At 41.7% G+C, this 24175-nt stretch overlaps 2 protein-coding genes across 6 annotated transcripts in view; both read right to left on the reverse strand.

The window, feature by feature from the left end:
* Positions 1 to 5300, reverse strand: part of DONSON (DNA replication fork stabilization factor DONSON) — a 10350-nt gene extending 5050 nt beyond the window's left edge. Inside the window, exons 1-4 of the mRNA XM_023741318.1 lie at positions 5028 to 5300; positions 4026 to 4103; positions 1798 to 2001; positions 622 to 800 (exon numbers count right to left, since the gene is read on the reverse strand). Of these exons, the coding sequence (XP_023597086.1) occupies positions 622 to 800; positions 1798 to 2001; positions 4026 to 4103; positions 5028 to 5300 (734 nt within the window). The remainder of the gene's footprint in view (positions 1 to 621; positions 801 to 1797; positions 2002 to 4025; positions 4104 to 5027) is intronic.
* A 664-nt stretch (positions 5301 to 5964) lies between these two features.
* CRYZL1 (crystallin zeta like 1) overlaps positions 5965 to 24175 on the reverse strand; it is a 34851-nt gene continuing 16640 nt past the window's right edge. For 3 of the 5 annotated variants that reach the window (XM_004386975.2, XM_023741320.1, XM_023741319.1), the window contains 9 exons: positions 22823 to 22867; positions 21428 to 21496; positions 14587 to 14720; positions 13503 to 13614; positions 11237 to 11335; positions 10004 to 10125; positions 9102 to 9207; positions 6858 to 6903; positions 5965 to 6341 (listed from right to left, as the gene is read on the reverse strand). In XM_004386975.2, the coding sequence (XP_004387032.2) occupies positions 6242 to 6341; positions 6858 to 6903; positions 9102 to 9207; positions 10004 to 10125; positions 11237 to 11335; positions 13503 to 13614; positions 14587 to 14720; positions 21428 to 21496; positions 22823 to 22867 (833 nt within the window). In that variant the 3' untranslated portion in view covers positions 5965 to 6241. The remainder of the gene's footprint in view (positions 6342 to 6857; positions 6904 to 9101; positions 9208 to 10003; positions 10126 to 11236; positions 11336 to 13502; positions 13615 to 14586; positions 14721 to 21427; positions 21497 to 22822; positions 22868 to 24175) is intronic. The other 2 variants (XM_023741321.1, XM_023741322.1) reach the window with 2 other exon arrangements.

Consider the following 24175-nt stretch of genomic DNA (forward strand, 5'->3'; position numbering starts at 1 on the left):
CTTACACACGTTCCGCAACACTGAAGAGTCACGTCTGTCTGTCTGCAGAAACACTTACACACGTTCCGCAACACTGAAGAGTCACGTCTGTCTGTACGTAGAAACACTTATACACGTTTCACAACACTAAAGAATCATGTCTGTACGTAGAAACACTTATACACGTTTCACAACACTGAAGAATCATGTCTGTTTGTATGTATAAACACACACGTTTCACAACTGGACAAAGAATGAATGAGGTCAGTTTAAATGCAGGCAATTAACATTTTCCAATAAGATAGTTTAGAAGGATGTAGAGACCCTTCTACCATTATGCATTTCCCTTGATAAATACTGTAGAGGCTTCTGCTAAAACAGAGGTTCTTGGAAGGTGCAAGCAATTCGCCTCAACTACTAACCTAATGGTTGGAGGTTTGAACCCACCTAGTAGTGCCAAAGAAAAATGGCCTGGCCTGGTGATTTGCTGCTGTAAAGACGACAGCCAAGAAAACCCTAGGGAAAAGTTCTAGTCTGTGGCACACGGGGTCACCACGAATTGGAACTGACCAGACAGCAACAGGTTTTACTGCTCAAATGAAAATTCACTATTGGATTGCAAACTATTTCTATAAATCTTACCAGTCACTCATTAAAATGTGCTGCAGGCTTTCATCGTTTGACCAAGGGCTGGTCTTCCCAGCCATTTTTCTGTCTGCTCCAATACGAGGGAAGAGCGGCAGCCAAGGAAAGGCAGGGTGGAGCCAGTAGATGAGGCTCTGCTGGAAGGCACAGCGGAGCTCGGTGGAGAGCCTGGTATCCTAAAATCCAGGTGACATTGGGCATTTTTTGCCCCATTAGAAATATAAACTTTTAGGAGTGAGACACTGAATATACCAAGCACTTAGTCGGAGAATCTCTACTGCTTCCCACAGGAAAGTGTCGGTAACTTTGATAGGTGCTGAAGTGCAGTTTATCCTTGTTTGAGAAGAACCTTTTTTGCCGGCAGTGTCAGTCCATTGAACAATACACCAGGAACACTTAAATGGAGATGGAAACAATTTTCCGTCTCGAACATCCTTGAGAACAATGGCTGTTTTTATCACTGGAGCAGGTGTTGAGTGTGTATGTGTAGCTAACGCTATTCAACCTCCCCTATGTCCCCGTGTCAAAAGTACAGAGTAAAAACCGACAATGTGGATCACGAAACGTCTTGATCTCTTCACTGGAGAAGATGGACCAGAGCCTCCCTCAGTGGGCCCTTTCAGCCTAGTTTGAGTGCTGAGATGTTTGGGAGTAATGCAATGACACTTCTCTAAAATCATTCCAGACCCCAATAACTACATTTACAACAGACCACCACCCAGGTAACAGGAAATCACTGCATTTAAAAAAACACTATACTCTATACAAGAAAACTAGAAAAACAATCCACCAGCCTCATACTCTTTCTCCTCAATTGCTTTTCATTTCTTTTCCATATACTTTCTCTCTCAAAGACCTTAGAAAAGAAAGGTTTGGTTCAAATAATTCCTGCCGGCAACATATACTAACTCTCAGTCCGTGTTTCTAAATGCAATGGGCAGTTGTGGAATCCGACAAAAACAAAACAGAACAAACAAACAAAACTGTATGAAAGAATGATTTGGAAAATACAAAACTTTCCAAGGCTTTGTGTCTTTAAATGTCAGAAGAAAAACAATAATGAAAGGAAAAATCATCACCCTAGTACTAAGACTAAGAACGACACTTTGCAGAGAAGCACATTTTCGCACTAACTTGCCACCTTAAAACACGGCTCCCCTATTTCAGAATTACCTGTATACTCTGTGGTAAGGTGACTGCTGTCGCCCTACAGTGCTGAACGAGACCTTGAGCCTCTTCGTGTGCTTTCAAATGATCTGCCCAGGCAAAGGGCTGGGAAGAGGTGAAAAGAAGTCGAGTTTTAATGCTCCAGTCTACAGGTAACTCAGCACTTTCTGAGGATGGAGTATCAGTTTCGGAGAAAGATGCAGGTGAAGTCTTTCAGAAAACAAACAACAGAAAAATTAGTGGCACCTCAAGAAAAGCTTTGACCTAGAGATTTTATCAACTGACATACTCATGACCACTGTGGTGTTAAGATGACTATAATAAACAACATTGAGAATATACTACATGCTGAGGAAAAGTCTGGAAGGAGGCCCAGTAAACCGCTCACAGCGGTGACCTCTGGAAAGCCAGGATGTTTTACTGTTGTTGTTTGGGGGCAGGAGAGAGGGGTGCTGGTTGTGGTGGTGGAGGGGCAGATTTCACTTTTTAGTTTACATAGTTCTATACTGTTCGAGGAGCGCTGGTGGTGTAGTGGCTAAACAGCTTGGCTACTAACCAAAAGGTCACCAGTTCGAATGCCCCAGCTGCTCCTTGGAAACCCTGTGGGGCAGTTCTACCCTGTCCTATACAGTCACTATGAGTCAGAACCGACTTAATGGCAACGGGATACTATTTTAGTTACAAGAGGCATGCATTATTTTTATGATCATAGCTTATAAAAATTAAAACCTACATTGCTATTGTCCAAGTAGAAATCGTCCAAGAATTTTAAAAAGTACGTTTTAAGTCCCTGAAAACTCTGGAACCAGGGCTAATCTGCTCCCACAGTGAATGTGGGTCAGGCTCTCAGAGGCCGTATTTAAGAAACGATTCTTGACCTCAAACCCCCTCGGCGTGTTTCACTCTTCTTTCAGGTTAATATCCCCAACATCAGGAGCATTCCTTTAAGTGATATCACAAAAAGTGGCAGGGATGAGGGAACTACTTCCAACAGACCATGTGAAGAAGGCCATTTATTTCTAACAGCAGGAGACTGGGTCTTGGTGACTTCTGGAAGTCTGATCCCATTAGGGCAGACTATCCATGTATCAAGCTATCGCAACAGAAGTACCTGGGGAACAGAATCAGGAGTGTGCCTGCAAGGATGGTGGTGGTAGCACAGTGAGGTTCAACGCTTTCTAACAACCTGTGGAGGTAATCTGGGGATCTGATTTGAAGATCTAGTGAGGGACTAAGTTCAAAAAGAAGCTGAACCTGGAGGGGCTGAATCTGAGATGAGCTGGAGGAGTCACCCACCAAGGAAGAAGAGCGCTAAAAGCCGTTGGAGGCAGAAGGAGAAATCCTTATCAGCTATGCCTACTTATTGTTGGTTGCCATCGTAAACATTAAAACATCATACTAAGTCCTCGATCTTGGCTGAATTCATCTTTTCAACACCGGACAAATCTGCTGGAAAAGACTTCTTTAAAATCTTAAAAAACAAAGATGTCACCTTGAGAACTAAGGTGCACCCGACCCAAGCCATGGTGTTTTCAACTGCCTCATACGCAGGCTAAAGTTGGACAATGAACAAGGAAGACTGAAGAACTGATGCCTTTGAATTATGGTGTTGGTGAAGAATACCGAATACACCATGGACTGCGAGAAGAGCGAAAAAATTTGTCCTGGAAGAAGTACAGCCAGAATGCTCCTTAGAAGCAAGGATGGCGAGACTTCATCTCACGATCTATGGACATGTTATCAGGAGGAATCAGTCTCTGGAGAAGGACATTATGCTTGGTCGAGGGTCAGGGAAAAAGAGGAAGACTCTCAAGGAGATGGACTGACACAGTGGCTGCAACAATGGACTCAAACAAGCAACACTGTGAGGATGGTGCAGGACTGGGCAGTGTTTCCTTCTATTGTACACGTGGTTACTATGAGTTGAAACCAATTCGATGGCACCTGACAACAGCAAAGATGACCACTCTCTCAGAGCTTCCTGTGAAACTTTTCCAAGCAAAATGCTTCCAAACCAAACCCGTTGCTGTCATGTCGATTCCGAACCATAGGGACCCTACAGGACAGAGTAAAACTGCCCCATAGGGTTTCCAAGGAGCGGCTAGTGGATTTGAACTGCTGACCTTTTGGTTAGCAGCCGTATCACTTAACCACTATGCCACCATGGCCAAAACGCTTCTGAGCAGTACAAATTTACATTATAAAAAACTACATTCTAACGATAAAAGTTTTACCTTGGATAATTCAATAATGGTTGTTTCAAGAAACTTCTCTTCCTGTGGCAAATCATTTTCTTGATTAGAATCCAAAACCTGAGGTTGGAAAAAAGTCCTTAAACGATGAAGTTTGCTTTAAATATGTACAGAGCCTGGCATGTGAGTTTCTCAGTAAATTCAAGCTTGTTTATTCATAATGCCCCTAAAGCAGTACATGAGAATTTTGACTTCAGTTTTGCGTATGAACTTTAGTATCAAAAATGAGAAACAAGGCCCGTGTTGTATGCATCTATTAACTGGCGTGTAAACATCAAACCAAAAGACCCTAAAGGCTTTGGGGTAAGAGAAATCCTAGTCAATTCTGACCCCACAACTCAAGATTCCTCCATCCCGTGAGTAATTTTCAGTGCGTGCGATCCGGAGGCAGGGATCTACGTTGGAAAGCAGGGTCTTGTAATTTCCCGGCCAAACAGCTCCTTCCAGGACGGCTGCTCTAAGCCTGTCTCTACACCCTGTTGACAGGGCTGCTGCCACCTCCTCAAACGCAGGCTCCCTCGACCCCTGCCCCCTGCCCAGGCGCCCCTGAACCCTGCCCCTGCCCTCCTGAACCCCGGCCCCTGCCCCCCGCCCAGGCGCCCCTGCCCCCCGCCCCGGGGCCCCTGAACCCTGCCTTCCTGAACCCCGGCCCCTGACCCCCGCCCAGGCGCCCCTGAACCCTGCTCTCCTGAACGCTGGCCCCTGACCCGCTCAGGCGCCCCTGAACCGTGATCCCCGCCCCGATGCCCCTCGCCCCCAACCTCCTGAGCCCCTCGCCCCCAACCTCCTGAGCCCCTACCCCTGCAAGGCGTGCCCGCCGGCAGCGACCCAGGCCCGCCGGCCGTCCAGCCGCAGCCGCCCCCAGGGCTCAGGGCGCCTCAGGAGCGGCTCGCTTCCACGTTCGCGCCTATTCCAGCCTCGGCCTCTCAGTTGCTCAACCCAGGAACTGTGACGGCGCCCTGCCGCCGGCCACCAAGCACTCACCGGGCCCGGCTCGCCGGGGGCCTCGGCGGCGGCCGGCAGCCTGTTGTCCAGGCGAGCGAATGGGTTCCTCCGGACCGGGGTCGCACGGCCGGTGCCCGCCGCGGCTGGGAAGGGGCGGAGGGGCAGCCCGGCGGCCAGCGCGGCGCGTCGGGGCGCGGGCTCAGGGGTCGGGGAGGCGGTGGCCCTGTGGCTCCGGGCCCTTTTCCGGCGGAGCCGCAAGGTCTCGGGCGGCCTCTTGAAGCTGGGCGAGTAGCCGGGCACGGTGACGGCCATGACGCCCGGTGGCGGCGAGCAGACAGGCAGCCAGCAGATACTTCCCGCGCGCGCCAGCCCCGCCCCCGTCAAGCAGTCGCGCCGGGCATGCGCGGTAGGCCGCCCCGAAGCCCCACCCCCGCCAAAAAGCCTCCCCGAGCATGCGCCGTAGGCCGCCCAGAGGCCCCCGCCGCGGCGTACAGCCGTAACGCGCATGCGCCTTAGGCTGCCCCGCTCTCGCGGCGACCCTCAGGGCCGCCGCCGCCCACCCTGTAGTATCCGGAGACCCTTTCAAGCGCGGGGCCCCCAGTCGTAGTCGGGTGGCCGGCTGCGGCGTGGCGAGAAATCACGCCGTCCAAGGTACTGGAATGGACTACCCTGTTGGCAGGGGGCAGTCAGCCCCGGGCACGGCGCCTCCACGCGAAGGAAACGCGACCTGAGGGCGACGCTACCCCAAAACGTGGCCTGAGGAGCCCGGGCCTTCCCCAGCGCCCCCAGAGAGCTGTGTCCTGGGAACCAATCTAATGTAATTTGGAAACTCGGGGTTTGAGAGTGGAAAGTACGCTCCGGCGAGGACCTGAGAGCGAAGGCGTTAAGGAGGAAGGTGCCGAGGCCCGGGCAAGGCCGAATCTGACAGAAGGACGCCAACGAGCAGCCGCGGGCGGCTTCGCGGGAAGCCTGTTCTCCAAGGTAAGGGTGGTGCAGCGGAGGGAGGCAGCGTGTTTAGAGACAACAGAAACGAGCTTTTCACAACACTCCCTTCAGACGTTAACCGTTTGCACAATTAATCTACTTTTCAAAGATTCACGTAACTCTGAGCATCTTGTCTTAGCAGGAGAAAATGCTTAGAAACACAACAACTTGCTTTTCTCTTCCTTGATTTTTCTGAACAATTTCCAAGGAAACTTTGGCTTCAAATACTGGAATGTGTTCATCCAACTGAGGTCTGAGGAAGAATAAAATTAAAATTGAACAACTTGCTTTTTTCTTCCTTCATTTTTTTGAACAATTGCCATGGAAACTTTGGCCTCATATAGTGGAATGGGTTCATCCAACTGAGGTCTAAGGAAGAATGAAATTAGAAATGTCAGGTCTAGTTAAAGAGGATCAGAACACACAGGGTGGTCGCTGACAGTTATAGCTCAATCGATTTAAATCATTTAAACAAACTTGTCCATTACTACTTCCACTGTTAAAAAAAAGGTCAGATTTTGAAGGGAAAAAATACCTCCTTTATCCACTCCCTTTTTGTAGGTGGTAAGGAGATGCAACTTTTTAAAATCATATTATACTTTTCTCCCTTCTTCTCAAGTAATGGCTTGTTCAAGTTGCTTTGGGAGGAATGATGAGGGAAAGCAAAGGACCAGGTGCAGGATGGGACGGAGTGGGAAAAACCATCTTTAGGAATTCTTACAGACCACCAGACACACTCTGAGAAATACTAAAAAGCAGTCATGTCTCTAAATAAATATGGAGGCAACAGGCGTACCCAGGTGTAAAATCTGAAACAAAAATGGAAATGCCTGCCTTTTCTTGAGAACAGAAAAACAAGAATGACAATTTGGTTACTTTGCGTACCTAAAAACACCAGTCGATAACTTCTCCATCACATCTTTTAAGATACGTAGCTGAAAGGATTGTTAAGGTGGCAATGTAAAGGAAAGAATTAAATAAAACCATTCAACAAGCAGAAGATGCTAGGCAGGTCACCTGTCTTGATTTTGTTGCAAGTTTTTTAGTTTTTAACTCTCTAAAATTCAGAATGTTAAGTTACAGAAATTCTGTAAACTGTCACATTTACCTCTACAACAGGGAAATAGGGAAACGATTTGAGAGGTGATGTGACAGAGCCTAACCCTCTAAAGACAAACAGGGAAAGAAGCGGCCTCGTGCCTGTCCTACGTGACGACTGCTGTTAGCCAAGGTGGATGGTGACTGAGCAGTGGTAGGCTTTTATTTCTGCACTATTTATGGCATTTTTAATTAAAAAATTAACACTTGTATCTCTTACTTTAGGTGCACACTTATTTACTAAACTGCTTGATAATAGCTTCAAAATTTGTGTGCTGGAAAGAAAAGTTTATAAATTACGTATGTGTATATATTTCACCAAGAGAATCAGGAAACGGTGTTAAAATTAAGAAAATTTCACCTTAGTCATTTAGTTTTAGAAATTAGAAGGCTGGGATCGAGAGCCTGTATAATTGCTAGTACCGGAGAATTCGCGATGGCACACAGTCACAACTGCAAAGAGAGCTCCATGTGACGTCACATGCAGCAACTGGCTCACCTGTGATCTGAGGGGGCCTGCATGTGGGGATTAACGTTGGCTTCAGGACTTAGAAAGTGTAAATTAAAAATACGATCACAAGCAATTTCAAAGATGTGAAGAATATTAATCACTTATTCACAACCCTGCAAATTCTCTCTACCTATTACTGTAATTGCCATCAGTATATATACATAATGCCTATTTCTTTGGAAAATTTTACTCATTTCATATAAACATGTCATGTTTCAACACAGTCCATGGATTTATCGAACAGGTTAACAGCATTTTCTCATAGTTGAGGGTTGGGGGAATGAGAATTAACAGACAAAGCAGCCAGCCTAGTTTCTGACATGGAAGATTCAAAATATTAACTAATATACTTTTAATTTAATTGGTGTTCTCCATTGTTAACAGTCCACGTAGTCTTGATAATTACAGTGCTATTGGACAGTTGTTTACAAATGAAAATTTTAAAAATTCTTGTAATGAATTAAAAAAGTTTTATTTCCCAAATTTAATACTTAATCAAAAATATGTTAAACTCGTACATTCACTACATTAAGGGGACGTTTCTGATTTTGAAATCTCTTTAAAACTTAACATATGCAGTATATTAATTACATTTTACTATTTTAAAGCTCTGAATTAAGTCTGTCATTGCTCCTTGAGGGCACTGGCCTCTATGCGTATCACATACGTAACTACGGACATATAACAAAGGAAAGGTATGAGACTTGGTGGAGATGAACGGAAGGCTATGCAAGCTTCTTTGTGTACACATATACTTTACTGAGTTAATGAGAACTTATTTTTTGTCCAACACATTAAAGCTTTTACCAAGTGCAGTTGCCTTTGAAACTAATCTTAGAAAGAAAAGGTTTATTTTGAAGTTGACTATGCTCTTAAAAAGTTTTGGATCTTTTCTCATGGGATTGCTTTCATATTCTCTCAAGAAAACTTTTCATTACTTTTATCAAAACGCATGATTTGGCTTCATTCACCAAGTTTGTCTCTGAGTAACTTCTCTTTTTAAGAATGAGGATTCATCCTCATTTGATGAAGACTTCCTAGCATCGATATTTGTAACAGTGCCCCACAAACTTTAAATGAGGTAAGTATTCTGAGATGTTTTCTGCAGTGGCCCTGTCACAGGAGTGATCATGCAGCCTCTCAAGGTGACACATGGAATTTCCATAATGTCAGGTTAAAAACAAAACAAACCTTCCATGTATTTTATGGTTTATCTCCCATTCAGAAAGGAGCCTGACTACTGGGGCGTGATTCCTCTTCTGCCACTTGCTAGCTGTGTCCTTGGACTTGTGTTAACCTCTCTAAGCCTCAGTTTCTTCACCTGTGAAATAAGGGTAGCAACAGTACTTATACCTCATAGGGTTGTTATAATGTTTACATGAATTAATTGCTGCAAAGCACATGGAACATTGTTTGGCATACTCAGTGAAAGTTAGCTGCTGTTATTATTAAAAAACTTAATGATCAGAGTATAAGGTAAATTTCAAGCTAGAAACCCCAAGTCACTAAAAAAAGGATATAAAGGTATTTTCCCTGTTGTACATTTGACAGATTCCAAACTTCATCATTAAGGAAAGACACTGTTGCTCCCTTGAGGAAAAGGCAGTGGCTATCTGGAGGATCCAACTTGGATAGAATGCACAAAGACTGGTCAATCACTGTGAGTTTAACAGCAGAAGGATGACTGGTATCTTGAGCCAGAAAAACTTCTACACAGATTAACTAATGCCCAAATCACAAATAATCAGCATGCAAACTTTAATAACACTATATAAACTACAGTGTTTTCTAATTCCTGGTTCACAATGATGAAACAGCAAGGTGGTAGGTACAGGGCAGATGCAGGGCCAGTCTAGAATCCTGGTGATGAGGTGGTAGTGGAGTGTGTGTGTGTCTGGCCACTACTGACCAGTCACCCTAGTGAGGATGTTGGAAAATCTATACAGATTGGTATATGAGAATTATGGTATATTTGCACATCAACCATGATATATACTTAAATTCTGTTGAAAATAACAATTTGAGGGATAACATAAATACACATATAGTTAATTCCAAACTGAATAATTAGGAAATTGTGATAATTTTATATTGAAAAATTTCACTACATAAGTACATGTCAACAATGTTACTAAGAAAAAAATCCTATTAAAAAATTGAGACGTTACTACCTTCCAAACCACTCGATGAAATTAATTATAATCATTCCAGTTGAAGTAGCTCCTCTACGAGGCAGTACTTCAACATTTGGTTGGCCAGCATGTAGCTTAAAGTAAAAAAGTTATATTTCTTTTAAAAATAGGACATAATTTAGGACTTTTATTAACTTTGCCAGACCTTGCCTCAGAAAAGACTTAGGCATTATCTTTGTTCCTCCCATCCCTCTGGTGTAATAGTAATGCTTTATTGTTTCTGACAGTACCTGAAGGTTTTCTTCTCTTGTCACCCAGTGGCCTCCAACACCTAGGAGTGTGATGATGTCATGCTTATGTGGTAGGAGTGGTAATTTTACAGTGGGTCCATCATCTTTACTATATAATCTCACTTACAAAGGAATAGTTAAAAAAAAAAAAAAAGAAGAAGAAATATATTTTATAATAACGTGCACAAAAATTTATTTCTCAAACAAGTTCTCGTTACTTCTTAATACAGAAATGAATTTTCCTTAGAAAAAGGCAGTTTATTCGGATACCTTAAAATAAATATATTTTATACTAAAACTAGTCATAAAATTTACACTAGATTCAATTTTAAATGAAATAACTAAAGATAAAGTCTATTTTCATTTGAATACCAGGCAAGATAACCACATAACTAAGTCTGATCATTTAATCATAACGTTAATAGCTTACTACATTGGGAAAAGCTGATTTCTTTTGGTAAATAAAGAACTCGTACACTCAAGATACTGACATAATTATATAAATGTCTGTTTGGAAAAGTGGAAAGTCAATGAAGTATACATTTACTTCCACTGACAAATTTTTCCTCTGATTTCAAATCTTGAATACTGGTTAAAAAGAAACATGATGGCAAATTCCCACAATAAAAGATGCATCAAAGGATAATGGGAGCCCTTTGCAGGCTTGCGAAACTTACTCTTTCTGTGCAGCGGCACGACCTAATTGTGTACAGATTAAGTGCTAAATAGATATCAACTAAAAAAGCTTAAGAAAGGTGAAAACGGAGCAAAATTCTGCATGTTTTTCAAACTGAGACTGCAGAAGTCCGCCACCCAACAGAGGGCAGCCACACACAGCAGAACCGCCTGAAAAAGCATCTGGGTGAAACCGGAACTGGTGTGTATCATCTGGGAACCACTCAGGAGGTGATGTTTGTGGGTTTCTTGCAGAGGTATGTCACTTGTAACTTAAATGCCAGTGCTTTACTGAAAGCAGTATTTTAAAAGAGCCCCCAGAAGTAGCCTTGCTCTGAAATTTAAGAACTGTGTAGCTCATCCTATAATTTAAAAGGCAAGATGTGCTCTCTTCCAGAGAGACAAGTTACAGTGGAACAACAGAGCTCCAATTTAAAGAGTCAAGTTTTTAGTTTAAAAAAAAAAAAAAAAAAAAAGTCATTCAATTTAATAATAATTTCCCAGTTATACATTTTTCTGAAATTTATCAAACTAAAAAATTACACAGGTTATACCAACCTCCAGCATCTAGGACAATATCTACTCCCAGGCCACCTGTTTCTTCCAGACAGCTTTCGGCAACATGGGCTTTCCCATTAGATACATCAATCACTCGGGCTGTAAAGGACAGGAAACCAGGTTATGTACTGTTCTTTATGTGACCAACACAGAGAAATCAAAGAAGAAGAAAAATCAAAGCAAATATATATCTGTCCTCTGAAATGAGTTAAGTAGTTCAAACAATTAGTGAATTTAAAGAAGGAAAATATCAACTCAAATTACACTTTTTCTGGTCTAACCAAATACTGGTAAGGATCAATTTAAATGAAGGGACTGGTATATTCAATAAAATAAAAATATAAGCATTCTGTGGACAAGGTGCTCCAAAGCTGGTCCACTGACATAACTGTTCTCTACAGCTACAGGATATAACTGCCAAAACTGAGAATCTGTAAGCCATACGGGTACACGTGTGTTAAGATGTAAACTCAAAGATTAAACAATTTTTAAAACATATTTGGATTTAATAGAGTTGGAGTCCCTGGGTGGTACAAATGGCTAATGCACTCAGCTGCTAACTGAAAGGCTGGAGGTTCAGGTCCACCCAGAGGTGCCTGGAAAGAAGGCCTGATGCTCTACTTGTGAAGATCAGCCATTGAAAGCCCTGCGGGATAGTTCTCTCACACACAAGGGCTTGCCATGAGGCAGAATCAACTCTACAGCAATTGGTACTTGTAAGAGCTAAAAAAATACAAAAATATATTTGTACAATAGAGTACTTACCTACTGTTATTGTTGTGTGCCCTCAAGGCAATTCCGACTCATAACGACCCTATATGACAGAGTAGAACCTCCCAACAGGGTTTCTGAGGCTGTAATCTTTACAGGAGCAGATTGCAAGGTCTTTTCTCTTGCGAAGTCACTGGGTGGGTTCAAACCACTGACCTTTTGGTTAGCAGCTGAGGGCTCAGTCATTGTGCCACCAGGGTCCGTCCTTATCTACAGGAGGCTGTTTTATCCTTTTCTCAGTAATAGAAATCCCTCCTACCCCACCTGACTCCCCCAAATCAAGACAACTCCTGAGGATAAGGAAAAAAAACATACTTTTAGCAGAGTTAGTAAAAATTAAACTAATGTTAACTGGCTGCTTTAAAGTATTAATTAGAACAATCTAATGTGAGAATTAAAAAAAAAATTACCACAACTTGAAGTGGCAAATGAAGGCATGTTTGTTTCATTTTTGTGTCTTTTACCACCTTGTTGAAGATAATTCCTCTTGGAGCTGCTCAGATTAGAGGTAAGTTCAACAATGATCTAAGTATTCCAGAGGCAGGGGCAGGGGAGGAGGACAGAAGGGACTCAAGCAACCCACGAAGGCAAATGACCAGTAAGAAACCTCTCCCTTCACCAGTCCTGTCTTACGTTCTTTTTTCTCCATTCTATTTCCAAATCTCTTTTTAATTTTTTCCCTATTTTCCTCCTTTCTGCAGCCCCTGCCTTCCCTTCCCTTTACTTGGTTATTTCTGTCAGAAGCATAAAGTTCCAATGGAAATAACATGGGCTTTAATGTGGGACAGGCCTGGGTTCAAATCCCATTCCAGTTAGTTTTCTAGCTGCAGATCCTTGGGCAAGCTAGAGAGATGCTGTTTCTTTTTAGTCACACAGGGTCGTTGAGGACTCAAGGAGGTAACAGGTCCCTTAGCACGCAACCAACTGTCCTTCTTGCCTGCCTTTCCTTTACACTTGGCTCATCTGCCTTTCTCTTCATCTGTTAGTTTTTCCATTCCTTTCTCCTCTCCTTTTGCAGTCCATATCGTCTTCCTCCTTTCCATATTCATTGTTGTTCCAACATGTTCAATTCTTTTCAGCTCTCCAGTCTCCATCATGTCCTGTTCATCATAAACTCTGTCTGACTGTGTTTCTGTGTAAGTGGGTCATCTCCCTCCCCTGTGTATCAGAGTGTAACATGCAAAGTGATGCAAAAATACATTTATTGACTAAAACCAAAGAGGCATCAAGTATTTCTCAACTGTGTCAAAGTTCACCTAATTCAAACTTACATTGATAACAATGCTGCAAAGATGGAAAAATGCTAAAAAGTGTAGGTTTAAAAAACTTAAATAATTAAAAACTATCAATTAAGTAAACTTGGACTCAGCACAGATACAAAGCACATTTTAAAAGTAGCTTTCATTTGGAATTTTGTTTTAGAAGTGCAGTTTTTAAGGTGATTTCTCTTCAGAATTTCATGTTTTAAAAGTTTGTGTTGAAGAGTACCACTCACCTATAGCAGGCCTAAGTCTTTCAAGGCACTGCTTGTCTTCTAGGCTGCACGCTGTAGAAATCACTTTGGCTCCTCTGTGGTGTGCTAACTGAATAGCTATTATACCAAATGCCTGTATGGAAAGAAACACACGATGGGTTAATAGATAAAGGGCAGAAGCCAGACCTAAGTTATTTTATAAAGTGTTTAATAAACTAATCCTTTAATATATTTTTAAATGATGTCTAAGAGAAAAAGAAAAAATCACGGACAAGTCAGTATGGGAAACATTTGGCTGACTGACTTCCTTCTTCAGAAGGGTGGTGGAAAAGCTGCTTGGGTCATATGTTCTCAAGGACGGGGGGCTGCATTCAGAAACATGGCTCGGAAAGAGAAAACTGGGTCTTTGAGGGCCTTGTCAGCTGCCTTATAAACTAATTACATAATGCATATGGTTGTCCAGTTAAAAAGTGCCAACCTTTTGCTGACCCCTGGGGAAGTTCAGAGCAACACTAATATCATGATGTTGGACACCAGGCTAAAGCCAATGCTGGAAAGTCCTGCCTTTTTGTCAGAGAAAAGCAGGGGAAAAGGCATATTCATTGACAGCCAGACTGAAAACAAAACTATAAATTCACTCTAAGTTGTGTAACATTTTAAAATTAGATTGTATTCTCATTTAGTGTCTTAAACTACTTTTTTGATGATACATATAAAATACTTAAATGAGCACCTTTGTGATCTCGTGTGATCCATCTATAAAATGGAACACTTTATTAGCAGTGAATGTGAGTGTGGGGGACACGATAGAAAATTGTTAACGAGCTCTAGGGTATGCCTTCAGAGACCCAGGAGCTATTTCAGGCTTTGTCGCAGGCATGAATAAAAATGGCTCGTCTGCTTTTTAAAGCACGAGCAGATTCAAAGTAATAGACTAATCACACAAAATCTAACTTTTGTCTCTATTGATAAAAAACTGATTATAACAAAATGGAGGTTTGGTAAAAAACCAACGAACTATTGGCAAGGAATTACATTAGCAAACGGCCGGACCATTTCTAAATTCACGAAGCTTCCTGTATTTTGGTCTGTTTCTAACACTCACACTTGCGCCATCCATTATCAGCACCGACTTCCCTGGGGAGAGATGAGAAAGGTAATGCAGAGCGGTATAGGCTCGCACTCCATCCCCAACTGTTCCAGCCGCTTCTGTCCATGTAACCTTTTCTGGTTTAGGAACTGTCACAAAGAACAAGAGGAAACAGCCATTAGCAAATGAGAAAACGACATATTAGAAAGTCCCCATCAGACCTCCTCCTGGGTCTGCTGACTTCTCCCTGTATCCACTCCCACCACTGCCCTGCTCCTGTGGCCTCTCACCTACATTCTGGTCTTCCTGTTTCCATTCTTGCCCATGCACAATCCATTCGCAACCTAGGAGCCAGTGTGTGTGTACTTTTACAGCTTTTTATTGTGAAATAAAACATACAGAAAAGCACATGAAACAAAGCACAACCAGATGAATACATGTAACTTCCACCCTGGCTGAGAGCGAGAACACAGTCATCACTAGCAGCTTCCTCTCTTCTCCAGAGGTCACCTTCATTCTGCCTTTGTTTCTTGCTCACCCTGACAGTTTATCATGCAAGTATGCACTCATAAACGGTAATAATTTTGCCTGGTTTTGAACTTCACGTAGTGAACTACTGTATCCATTCTTTTCTGTCTCACTTCTAATGCTCAACATTGTTTTAAGACGCATTGCTTTTGCTACACACGGTGGTGCTCTCATTTTTATTGTTTTATGGTATTCCACTATGAGTCGGAATCGACTCGATGGCAATGGTTGTTGTTATGTGAAAACACCTTCGTTTGGTTATCCATGCTTAAAGTGATGAACGTTTGTGCTGTATCCAGTTTCTCACAGTTACAAACAATTCTGTTAAGCATATTCTTGTATAAAAGATACTGTTACACAGATGCATGGTTTTCTCTAGGATATTTACCTAGGAGTGGGATCTCAGTTCTCAGGGTGTACTGCCTTCAGTTTTACTACACAATTCTGAAGTGGTTACATCAGTTTACTCTCCCACAATAGTGTATCAGAGCTCCAGTTCCTATGCACATCCTTGCCATCTCTTGATATTGTCAGACATAAATTTTTACCAATTGTGTGAGTGTGTGGTGGTTTCTTACTATGATTTTAATTTGCATTTTCCTGACTACTAATGAGGATAATAATCAGAAAAGCTGGACTATATAAAGAACAGGACATTCAGATTGGAGGAAGACTCATTAACAACCTGCGATATGCAGATGACACAACCTTGCTTGCTGAAAGTGAAGAGGGCTTGAAGAACTTACTGATGAAGATCAAAGACCACAGCCTTCAGTATGGATTACACCTCAACATAAAGAAAACACAAATCCTCACAACTGGACCAATAAGCAACATCATAATAAACAGAGAAAAAATTGAAGTTGTCAAGGATTTCATTTTACTTGGATCCACAATCAACACCCATGGAAGCAGCAATGAAGAAATCAAAAGATGCACTGCACTGGGCAAATCTGCTGCAAAAGACCTCTTTAAAGTGTTGAAAAGGAAAGATGTCACCTTGAAGGCTAAGGTGCGTCTGACCCAAGCTACGGTATTTTCAATTCGTGTCATAGGCATGGGGAAAACTGGACAATAAATAAGGAAGACTGAAGAAGAATTGACACCTTTGAATTGTGTTGGCGAAGAATATTGAATATACCATGGACTGCCAAAAGAATGAACAGATCTGTCCTGAAAAAAGTACAACCAGAATGCTCAGAAGCAAGGATGGCAAGACTACGTCTTACATACTTTGGACGTGTTAGAAGCCATCAGTCCCTGGAGAAGGACATCATGCTTGGTAAAGTACAGGGTCAGCGAAAAAGAGGAAGACCCTCAACGAGATAGACTGACACAGTGGCTGCAACAACGGGCTCAAGCATAACAATGATTATGGGCATGGCGCAGGACCAGGCAGTGTTTCGTTCTGTAGTACACAGGGTCACTATGAGTCGGAACTGACTCGATGGCACTGAACAACAACAGTGAAATTGACCCTCTTTCCGTATTTGTTGGCCATCTGGAATTCCTTTTATGAAGTGCCTGTTCAAATCTTTTATCAATTTTTCTGTTGTCTTTTTCTTACTGATTTATATATTCTGATGAGCCATGGTTGCACAGTGGTTAAAGCACTCAGCTGCCAACCAAAAGCTGCTGGTTCGAACCTACCCAGCCACTCTGCAGGAGGAAGATGTGGCGATACGCTCATGTAAAGATTTACAGCCCTGGAAACCCTAGGGGGCAGTTCTCCTCTGTTCCATAGGGTTGCTGAGTCTAAATCGACTCTACAGCAGGGGGTTTTCTTTATAAATTCTAGATGAGTCTTTTGTTCAGGTGTTGCAAATACTGTTTCCAACTTTTGGGTTCTTTTTTCAGTCTCTTTAATGCTGTCTTTGAAATAGACACGTCAGACTGATCTTATAAAACACAAATAACACAGGGAGACTTGTCTGCTTAAAATTCATCAATGGCTTTCCACTGCACTTAGAACAAAATGCGGACTTCTTCACATAGATAAAAAGCTCCATGTGATCTGGTCGTTAAGCTGTTCCTTAATATGTTTAAGTATTGTGCATATTTTGTACACTGAGTATAATTTTTCAAGTATAAGCAATCTTTCCTAATATTACCTAAAGTCAGCTTTATAGCACTTTTCCTAGTCTTTACAGGCTCTTTTAAATATTTTTCCTCTAATGGCAAAGCCACACAGGGCAGTCTGCATTGCATTTAGCAATAAAACCAATGCCATCTAGTGGGGAAGCCCAGCGCTCAAGCATACATGTTGAAAATGTTCCAATAAGCAAAGAAAGGCATGAAAACATATTAAACACCAGGTGATGGAACATAGACTATGCTATTCCTTACCAAACTCTTTCAGACAGTTATTCTCCCAATATTACTGATTATAAAGTGTGGTTCAGGATAATTAATTTGCCTAAGGCCACATTGCTAGTAAGTCTGGAAGCCCATCTCCTCTAACAATACATCCTCAATCTATGTATCGTGTACTTATATGGCATTTTCTTGGAACATCTTCCATCTTAAGAATTGGGACTACCTATGTTTTCATTAAAAAATCAAACTTGCAGTCCTGAAAAGGTCCTTAAACGATATTTAAGATTGCAAGGGCTTTAAGATGGTAAAATGAGGTTAATGTCAAGATTCTTATTTTGTGTTAGGTAGTCCACTGGTGTTTATAATACAAACTAACCAAATAAAAGGCGGCCATGTCTGGATTGATAATGAGTGTGCCAGGAGCCAAGAATTATTTCAATTCTTTATACACTGAGTCCAAAGGAATTAAAAGGACAAAAGTGCAGAAACTGTGCCAAATTTTGAATGAAAAATAAAATTATCTTTATGTTTGACAGAATGGCTTAAGAACCAAAAGTACAAAAGAGTCGGAAGCATTGTTTAGTGTTTTCATTCTATCCTCAATATTCTGCAGCAGGATTAATGAGACATTTTAGGGGTGTGTTTGGAACCTAGTTCCTTGGTTTGGTGAAAGAACAGACTTATATGAATTGAAGGGGACTGAGTGCGGAGACCTCATTAAGCAATCTCTGAGAAAGAATTAATAGGAAGTAACACACTTCATGAAAAGACAGTTGGGTGAACCAAAAATTTCCCACCTGCCAGCTTTCAGGGAACATACCGAAACCATTCCCTCCTTCACCCAGCACTGGAGCTGCAGCAGGCTTAGCAGTCATGGAGGTTGGTGTCCTCATTTGTAGATAAAATGAACATGCCCAGTATCTTGCCTAGAGGTCACACTGTTAGAGGCTGTTCTATAAATTCTTCTTACCAGGTCTTTTATAGGATTGTTTTTTTCATATACTTTAGTAGATTTTTTTTAACTATCATTCTGATTTGTAGAAAAATAAAAGGTCATTTGCGTAGTTTGCCTGTCTTGGCTTAAACTTTGTATCTAGAAAACTTTGCTAATCCCATTTGCTTTTTCTCTAGTCCATTTTATAATTCTTTAGTGTTTAGTAATGCCTACAGGAATGTTTTTTAAACAGTTCACCTGCTTTAACAATTTCGTTTTGGTTACTGAGTCAAACTTCAAGCTTGGGAATTCCAACTATAGGCTTTGGTTGACTCCATATATACACAGTTCTCAAAGAACAGAGGCAAGAAGGGCTAGCCTAGGAACTCTGGACCAAGAGCTGTAGAGCTTCCTGTAAAGCAGCCAGTGGCAGCCCTTAATTTTCAATCAGCTGATAACAAATCAGCCGCGCAGCTTCATCTTTCAAAGGAAGACGGACTCCCTATCTAGCTTTAACATACATATAGATGAGCACTGGCCTCAGATTTCTGGAAAACTGCCTTTTGAAATTTGATTTTTAATAAAATAGTGTTACTTGGAAATTTGAGAAACAGTAAATATCATTAAATAGAAGTTACTTAAAACTTTATAATTTTAGAAATGAAATGCCAAAGATTTGCTGGCCTAGTTTAGGTTACTGTATAGGCTCACATGAATAAGTTTACTATTCTTAATGGTCCAAAATCCAAATTGGACTTTGTTCCCATAAGGTTTGATTAGGGATTACATCATTTAAGAAAAAAACTTGGCAAACATTTTTAATGAAATAGCTCGAGAACACAAGAGCATATATCTTGACCTACAAAGAAGAATGTAATGAATCCCAGCCTAAGAAACAGATGGTTAGCAGGACCACCGGACTCCCTGTGACTCCACCCTGATCACATCTGCCTCCCTTCCCCACAAAGGTAACCTCCACCTGACTTTTTCATCCCCCATCTTTGTATCCTTAAAGAGTATATGCTTAATTTTATATGTTTTTGAGTTTTATAGAAATAGTATCACACTGTACTCTTTGACAACTTGCTTTTTTCACTCAATACTGTTGGTAAGCTTTATCCATCTTGATGTGTGTGGCTCTTATTCATTCATTTCACTGCTGGGTAGAATTCCATTCTAGGAATATCTCACAATGTAGTTACCCGTTCTTCTGGTGGTGGACATTTCAGCTGTTTCTAATGTTTTTCCACTATTACAAACCACGCTGCTGTGAGCTCCTGTGCACGTCTCCTGGTGCACATCACATTTCTCTAGGGTCTGTGACTATACATCATTACCTTTATTAGATAATGCTACATTATTGTCTAACGCATCTGTACCAGCTTACAGTCCCAATGCATAAAGGTTCTGGTGCTCATATCCTGCCAACCCTTGGGATGGTTAAATGGTTTAATCTTTGTCAACCTGGTGGGTGCCTCATTGTGGGGTTTATAATAACTTTACCCAAGGAATTTGGTCTTTGTCCTCGGTTCCTGAGAGATAATCTTTAAAAAATACCTTGGAATTTAAGTGTCTTCAATAAGGACTCCAGAACACACCTAACTAGGAGGTTCAGTGAGGTGATGAGGTGACTCTAGGGTCGGGGCTGGCCAGGCCAGAAAGGCCCATCATAATACCTCCTGATCACTTTGTGATACAGACTGACCTCGGGAGAGGGGCTGAAGTTTGCATTACATAACGAGACCCCTGATAAAAGCTCTGGAGCTCTGGCGGTGCAGTGGTTAAGAGCCTGGCTGTTAACCAAAAGGTCAGCAGTTCGAAACCACCAGCCACTCCTTGGAAACCCTATGGGGGAGTTCTACTCTGTCCTATAGGGTCACTACGAGTCCGAATTGATTTGATGGCATCAGGTTTGAGTGTTTTTTTTTTTTTTAACAAAAGCTCTGGACACAGAAGCGCCACGAGATTCCTGGTTAGCAGACAACATCTGTTCTCGGGAGGCAGCTCGTCCCTTTTTGGGACATCGAAGCTTTGTGTTGGGAACCCTCCCAGACCTCTATGTGTCTTCTTTATGCTGACTTTGATTCGCGTCCTTTATGTACACCATTATCTGTGAGTTGTTCCAGCAAATTATCAAACTCGGAGGAGGAGTGGGAGCAGGCAGGTCAGAGGTAAAGGGGACTGGGAACCCCTGAGCTTATGGCTGGTATTCTGAGGGGGGTGGAGGGTGTTATGTGGACTCCCAGACTTACGGCTGGAATCTGAAGTCTTAGGTCTACTTGGCAGTCTGGAGGACTGTATCCTTTAACTTGGGACATGTGACCTAGCTTATGGCTAGAATCTGAAGTCTCAGGCCTACCTGGCAGTCTGGAGGACTGTGTCCTTTAACTCGGGGCGTGTGGCCTAGCTCTGGGTGGTCAGGGTGAGAGGATGCAGTGCTGCGTGGGCAGCTGGTGTCAGAACTGAACAGAGAAGTGAAAAAGTGAGGATTTGGTATTTGGATTTGATTATTTTCACATAATAATGGTATCTCTAAGTGGTTTTAATTTGCTTTTCCCTGATTACTAAACAGATGCATCTTTTCACTATGATTTTATGACATACATTTAATTTAAATATTCAAGAAGTAAACTACTGTAAGAAAAATAAAACTAACATTTCAGTTAAGCTGAACACTGTTCAAAAGGTATTAGCAATAGCAACTAAAGATAAGTTTTCTTGATTCTTTCTTGTCTCAGACTCTACATATATGGTCTAGATTTTATCCATTTTTTATTTCAGTTAATAAATAAAAGAATCTGGTTAGGGAATAATTTCAGAGCCAAGGGATAAGCCACTTTTCAAAGATCTTACCATGCTCAATGTAAGTGAAACTTATAGGTCTATATAAACTTAAAGGTCTGTATAGACCTATTCAGTTGTATATGAATTTTATGGATCCTAATGATAAGCTAGAAAGTATTCATATGAGCAGCCACCAGTTATTCATTATGGACACCCACAGCAGACGCAAAGAAATCAAGATGTTTTAGACACCACACATCAGTGAAGACTCTAGAAGACTGAGCTGCCACATACCCAAGTAATGCTCATGTACTCTAACGACTTCACAAAGCCCAGGGTCTTCAGAATCCAGGGGTAAAATTCCTGAAAATTAAAATGAGACATTTAAGAGAAACAACCTAAATGTGAATTCATTCCTAATGAGATGACAGTGGTATTCTGAGGAACGTTCCAGTAATTACTGATGCAGGGAAGGGAGAGACTGCAGAAACCCGAAGAGGATCGTTCACTCACCGACGTGACACTGCAGCACCTGGGCTCTCTCTCTTTCTCTCCCTCTTCTCTACCTGAGTCACGTAATGACAATGCCCAACGTGTCTGGGGGGCCCTGGGTGCCGGGTTCTAACTGCCCCTGATGCACAGCTGCTTTCTCACGGTTTGGTTCCACGAGGCACCTCAGTATGCTTCCACTAAGATCCCATCTTTTTCCCTAAACTAGTCTGATTTTATTCTTGATTTCTTACAAAAAGAACCTTGAATAACAGACTGTCACCAACTTCTTGGGCAGTAACAAAGATATGAAAGACAGGAATCATAAATTCCCCAGAAAGATACCCGAGTCAAAGGCAGTACTATAAAAAGCTGAGAAAACCTTCCTACAAATACGTCCTCAACAGCTTCAAACATGCGGTAAGGCTAAACATTTTAAAAGTTTATATGAATATCGTCCATGGAAAAATGATAATTTCAAAGACTACTACTAAAGTCATATACTGTATATATTTGTGTAACTGCCCTGTACAGAAGTATGAATCTATGTATTTGCAAAAATAGTGCTAATTCTAAAACCAATAAATGTTTCAAGTAAATTTTTGTTCTACAAGAGTAGCAGGGAAGAAGCTCAGCAGGATCCAAGTGAGATGTGGAATGGAGCTTCTACGTAGCTAGCTAACTCCGTCCGCAGGCTCCAAACGAGATGTGGAATGGAGCTTCTCTGCAGCTAGCTAACTCAGTCAGCAGGCTCCAAACGAGATGTGGAATGGAGCTTCTAGATAGCCAGCTAACTCAGTCAGCAGGCTCCAAACGAGATGCGGAATGGAGCTCTACATAGCTAGCTCACTCAGTCAGCAGGCTCCAAGAAGATGACTTACGACCTTCCTTTTTCTCCAGGGCCTTTAATCCGGCCATAAACTGGGAAACTGTCAGAAAAAGGCTACACCAAGCATAGTAGCAACTATGGCTATCTTTCTATCTGTGATACTGTTCTACAGCCAAATATTGACAAGTGTGAAATGTTCTGTTATTGGTATCAAACCTCCAATTCTATTCATTAATACATATTTGAGAGCAAATTCCAAAAATCAGTAAAGTACTTCTACACGATGCAAGGTCCCAATGAGCATTAATGATTGTATAGAGAAGACAGTAAAATACATGGTTTGTAATACAGGACTGTGGGTTATAACTTACCTACTACTTCATCGTCTGGTTGAAAGAATGATACCTTGCTTCCAACTAAAGAATGGGGGAATTAATAATTAATATTATGAAGTTACTCAGTATAATTCTTATTTAACTATTAAATCAAAAGATCCTAAGGTTTATAAAAAGTCACTAACTCAGAGAAAAAGCCAAGAACTTCAAGGACATTTTGATGGTGTAGAAGGACTGTAGGATTGAATACTATGAGTCTGGATTCTCTGGAAAATCTAGGCCACGTGGTTGTTGACACCATGGAGAAGGATGTCTCTCTCTGTGGCTCTTGTGCCTAGCTGGTTAACTTTAAGGATGAAGGAGTGAGGGAGAGTAGTACCCTCCACGGCTCCTATGATGATTATGTTCACCTCTCCTGTGGCTAGCCCAGGCTACCGTTATTTTAGCTGGAGAATTTCAGACACACTATGAGGAATTCTGGTTAAGAGTCAACTATAAAATAACTTTAATTTTGGATTATAGAGATAAATTCAGGCTAGGTGCCAAGAAATTTCTTGGAAGTATATAGAAATGATAAAGTTATGTTTTCTCCGCACGTCTCTACCATCTGCCAATTCATTTGATTTTGGTTTGAATAGTTACAGGAGGAAAGGGGAGGGGGAAAAGAAAAAGAACCAAACATTGCTGAATGCCTGCTTGTGCCTAGCATTTTTAGTATGCTGTCACATCTAATCTTCATGACATATCCATGAGGTAACTATGATTACTCCTATTTAATAGACGAGGAAACGGAGGTGAGGCAGGGAAGGAAGGTGGAATTTTGAGAGCTGGAAGCAGCTCGTTGGCCGGCTGTGAGCAGAATGGCCTAGAACTCATCTGCTGGCACTCAGCAAGTCACTGTCTCATGTTCCTATTTCACATCCTCCTTTCGTAGTTTGTGTCGTCTTTGTGCTGTCATTCCCAAAACTTCTGATCCCGTGCACTCTTCTCTGTCCCTTCTGCTGCTGATCCTAGTCCCCTTAGGACGACTTTGGCCCTTTTTTCTTGGATTCCTTCAGAATCCCCTTCTTTTAATTGTCCCTTGAATTGCAGTATTGCCAAGGGCTCCGTGCTATGTTTGCGTCTCTTCTTCATTTCTAATCTTTGCTTGGGTGAACTCATCAACTCTATTACTTCAGATACAACCTATATGTTGACAACTCTCAAACATACACATTTCCAGCACGGATCTCTCACTCTTATGCTTAAACTTGTATATAATTACCTATTAGATATCTAGTGAGATTTCACTTAGTCCTTGAACTCAACAGGTATAAATCTGAACTCACCATCTTCCTCCAAATTGGATCCTCTTCCTTTGTTATTTGGCGGCACCAATTCATACCTTAA

This window comes from Trichechus manatus, unplaced genomic scaffold (assembly GCF_000243295.1).
Source record: "Trichechus manatus latirostris isolate Lorelei unplaced genomic scaffold, TriManLat1.0 scaffold00177, whole genome shotgun sequence".
Taxonomy (NCBI): domain Eukaryota; kingdom Metazoa; phylum Chordata; class Mammalia; order Sirenia; family Trichechidae; genus Trichechus; species Trichechus manatus.